Source organism: Nanorana parkeri, unplaced genomic scaffold (assembly GCF_000935625.1).
Source record: "Nanorana parkeri isolate BGI_ZX_2015 unplaced genomic scaffold, ASM93562v1 scaffold1192, whole genome shotgun sequence".
NCBI classification, from domain to species: Eukaryota; Metazoa; Chordata; class Amphibia; order Anura; family Dicroglossidae; genus Nanorana; species Nanorana parkeri.
The window spans coordinates 228,125-232,455 of NW_017307460.1; the positions used below are offsets into that span (position 1 = coordinate 228,125).

The following is a 4,331-nucleotide window of genomic DNA, read 5'->3' on the forward strand; positions in this document are numbered from 1 at the left end:
ACGACCGTGTGACCCCTGGCAGTTCCCGGTATCTGTACCACTGTGACATCCAATCTCAGTGATCACATGATCGGCAGCCTGGCGTCCTCTGCCCCTTACTATTCCCCTTAAAGGGAAAGCTGGTGGTTTTTCAGCCTCCAGAATCTCTTCCAGTGTTACGCTTTCAGCGGCTTTATTCAGATACACGGAGTCCTGGCCGCTATAGCCGGCTTCTGTGGGCTTCAGCACTGCTTGAAGCTTGTTCAGTACCTGCTGGCAGCTTGTTTTGAAGTGACGACGGTATACCAAGTGAGGACCGCAGTCCTAGAAAGTATGCACCACACCCGAGCAGTCAAATGCACAGAGAGAGGGCTATAAAGGAGCTGAGACGATTACAATGTATCGTATGTAACGGTTATCAGGTAACATCCGCATGTACATCGCCGTGATTCTGAGCGATCGCAATGCACCGCAGGCAGCTATCGCAGGTTCAGAAGCAGTCTCTGGATTGTGTTGCTGCACGTGGGGGGCAAGCCGCTGGTCCACTAGAGGGATGCATGGGTAAGGGATGTCCCGATAACACTTTTTTTAAGACCAAATACTTCCCTCCGGTACTCGCCGATACCAATTACCTAAATGTTTTCTAAAACATTACAGACTGATGATTTCAGGGCAACTTCTTTATCATTATGAAGAACTGTAACTCAACCCATGATTGTTCACCAATGGAGACTGGCAACCGGCTATAGAGGACTACAAATCTCAGCGATCCATTAATATACAGCAATGGAGAATGGCAATTGGCTATAGAGGACTACAAATCTCAGCGATCCATGATTATTCAGCAGTGGAGAATGGCAACCGGCTATAGAGGACTACAAATCTCAGCGATCCATGATTATTCAGCAGTGGAGAATGGCAACCGGCTATAGAGGACTACAAATCTCAGCAATCCATTAATATACAGCAATGGAGAATGGCAATTGGCTATAGAGGACTACAAATCTCAGCGATCCATGATTATTCAGCAGTGGAGAATGGCAACCGGCTATAGAGGACTACAAATCTCAGCGATCCATGATTATTCAGCAGTGGAGAATGGCAACCGGCTATAGAGGACTACAAATCTCAGCGATCCATGATTATTCAGCAGTGGAGAATGGCAACCGGCTATAGAGATAGATGAAAACAAAGCGCTAAGGGTGAAGATGTGCAAAAAAGTGAAAGCGATCCAAACCTATTATGTGTATTTCAAACAAGGCTGAGATTCAATACAACCCAATATAATATAATACAATCAATACGGATAAACTCATATAAAAGTCTTATAAAACCATCGAAAAAAACATCAAAAAATGTTCTAAATGTAGAAAGTTCGGTGAACAGTAAACAAGCAAAAATAACGGTGTGTGTGAAGGTGGTCCGGTCTGCCCCTCTCGGGTGGGTACTCACCAAAAGGGAAGTTGATAAGGAGCCATTAGTGAGTAGTAGCGTAACTGGACTTGGGCACAGATATATCTTCTACGGGTCCCGGCAGACAAACACTTGGAATTCTCCTCTATGACGCTGGCTGTGTCTCAGGAATGAGGAATCCGATCCTTTCAGCCACGATACCAAAAAAGTGCTTTGCCGTTATCCCACGGAGTTTTAAGGGCAAACAAAAGAGAGAACCTTATTGTACAGGTCAAACAATCATCTGTTTTATATCTTTTCATTCATTTGCAACACAGCATGAAGTATCTGAATCTAGTAACACGGCGAGAACAGGACTCTGGGCTCCCCAATCGCTGAGTTCCTGATCTTCTCCCTGCAGAGAGCAGTGCATGTCAGTCACCTGGTGACAGGGGCCACGTGCATGCCCCCTGGTGACTGACATGCACTGCTCTCTGCAGGGAGATCTGAAAATTCTCGGGCGGCCTCAAAAAGCATCTTGGGGCGGGCGCATGCGCAGTTCGGGTTTTCGGCCGGGAGACGAGCAGAGACGCAAGGTAAGCCTATGGACGCGTGCACCCGCCTGACCGTTTTACGGATGCACGCAATTTGTAACCTGGGCATGTTGGGTATCGTTTTACTCGTTGTAACCTCATCTTTTATATTTCATTTAAAAAATGGGTATTTTGTTGTGTTTTGGGGCATTTAATTAAATTGTTCACTAAATATTGGGGTTTAATAAGGAGTTGCGCTAATATTGCGCAACATAAAAATTTGCAACTACCATCGTTTTATTCTATAGGGTCTTGGCATTCAGAAAAGATATAATGTTGGGGGGTTTTAAGTAATTTTCCGGCCTAAAATGTGGAATATAACATGGGTACAAAAAATTAAAAAAAGGCCTCAGTCATGAAGGGGTTAAGAGACATCATGTAAGGTAAGTGCTGACATTAACATGGGGGGGAGGGAAAAAAATGTTTGACTTTTAATGTCACTTTAAAGGAGAACTATGGTGTCCAGTGCTTTTCCCCCATAGTTCTCCTAAGGGTCACGGGAGGACATAAACTAGCGTCCTCATGTGACCCAAAGCTCTCTATATACTGAGACGCCGCAGCCGGGTCGGATCCCGACATCGATGTCGAAATCAGCCCAGCTGCGTGATTGACAGCTGGCTCTGCCTATCTAGAGGCAGAGCCAGCTGTACCCGCCCCATCCGTTCCGCCAGTCACCTCTGGAGGATCGGAGGGGGGAATCCTTGCAGGGAGCCGTGAGTGACAATCACGGCTCTCTACAGGCACAGGATCGAGAAGTGAGCGAGCGGCGGAATGTGTTTTCTCACTTCCCGATCTATTGAGCCGACCTGTGACAGTTTAATTGTCACACGCCGGCTCGAACTATGAGGAGGAGTGATTTTCGCTCACCTCATAATTCTCCTTTTTAACCTTTTGTATAAGTGTCACTGGAAAGCACGGACATCCTCCAAGTTGATGACCTGAACCTCCTTTTATTTGTCACAGATTCGTCACCGTTCATGCAGAAGTTTGGTAATGGAACCGGTGCCTGTCTGTACCTGAGGAAGAGGTGAGCCCAACGTTAACCTTGTCGTTGTTGTGAATATGTTTTAAATGAAACCGTTTTGTGCCCGGAGTTCAGCTTTATCAAAGTAGAAACTAGCAGATAAACGTCTAGTCTTCCGCTCCAAGCTGCCACCCCCCCGGGATGGACTACAATCTCAATACAAATGAGTGAACTAAACATGAGATTGTAGTCCATCCCGTAAATGACGCTGCTACTCATTTTGTAGGTCCTGCGATAATTGTGCAAATGTTTATCAAATCCATTTTTTTAAAATTTAAAGTGACATTAAACCCTCAGATTTTTTAACATAAAACAATACTGTAATGTGCGCCTTACTGTAATCCATGGTTGTTTCCCTTTTCTTTGCTGCTCTTCCTTTTAAATCCTCATGTCTTCTCATGCTTGGGGAGAACTTCCCTTTGCAGCTGAGTGCCTCTTCCTGTAGTGCTGGCTCAGGTTGTGAACCTGCACACAGACACCGTGTATCCATTTCAGAGACAAGGCAGTCTGCTGCAAAACAGAAGTTCTCCCCCAGCATGAGAACAGATACGGATTTAAAAGGAAGAGCAGCAAAGAGAAGGGAAACTACCATGGATTACAGTAAGGCGCACATTACAGTATTGTTTTGTTAAAAAATCTTAGGGTTTAATGTCACTTTAACTTTTTGGGGGACTTCAGGGACATATCAGGGCTAAACAGACACCACCCCCCTCCCCGTCGATATTTTCCCGTTTGAAATGGAAAAAGAGATAGAGGACACGGAGTCCTCAATCTCTTATTCTGCAGCCCCAACACTGATTGAATGGAGAGCACAGAGTACAGAGGCTTCCCATTCATTCACAATCTGGAGATAATAAATATTTAAAGGAGAACTATGAGGGGGGTGCTTTTCACTCGCCTCATAGTTCGAGCCGACGTGTGACAATGAAACTCTCAGGTCAGCTCAATAGATCGGGAAGTGAGCGAACACATACCGGCGTTCGCTCACTTCTCGATCTATTCGTGCAGAGATTCCCCTCTCCGATCCTCGAGCGCTGACTGGCGGAACGGACGGGGGAGGGGGCTGGCACAGCTGGCTCTGCCTCTCATTGTTGGGATCCGCTGCGGCGGTCTCGGTATACCGCGAGCTGTAGCTCCCTATATACTGAGCCTAGTGTGACGGGAGGATGCTAGTTTGTGTCCCCCAGTGACCCTAAGGAGAACTATGGGGAAAAGCCCTGACCCCATAGTTCTCTTTTTAATATCAACCAGTTATGAATGCATAGAAGCTTCTATGTGAGCCGCTTCTGCCCATTCCGGAGGGATTTTTATAGCTGTCATCGGTGGCTTTTCAGCGGTTATTA

At 46.1% G+C, this 4,331-nt stretch overlaps 1 protein-coding gene across 1 annotated transcript in view; it reads left to right on the top strand.

Moving 5' to 3' along the window:
* The window catches only part of ESCO2 (establishment of sister chromatid cohesion N-acetyltransferase 2), a 16,075-nt gene that overhangs the window by 1,125 nt on the left and 10,619 nt on the right, over positions 1-4,331 (top strand). Inside the window, exon 2 of the mRNA XM_018568472.1 lies at positions 2,928-2,991. Within this exon, the coding sequence (XP_018423974.1) occupies positions 2,928-2,991 (64 nt within the window). The remainder of the gene's footprint in view (positions 1-2,927; positions 2,992-4,331) is intronic.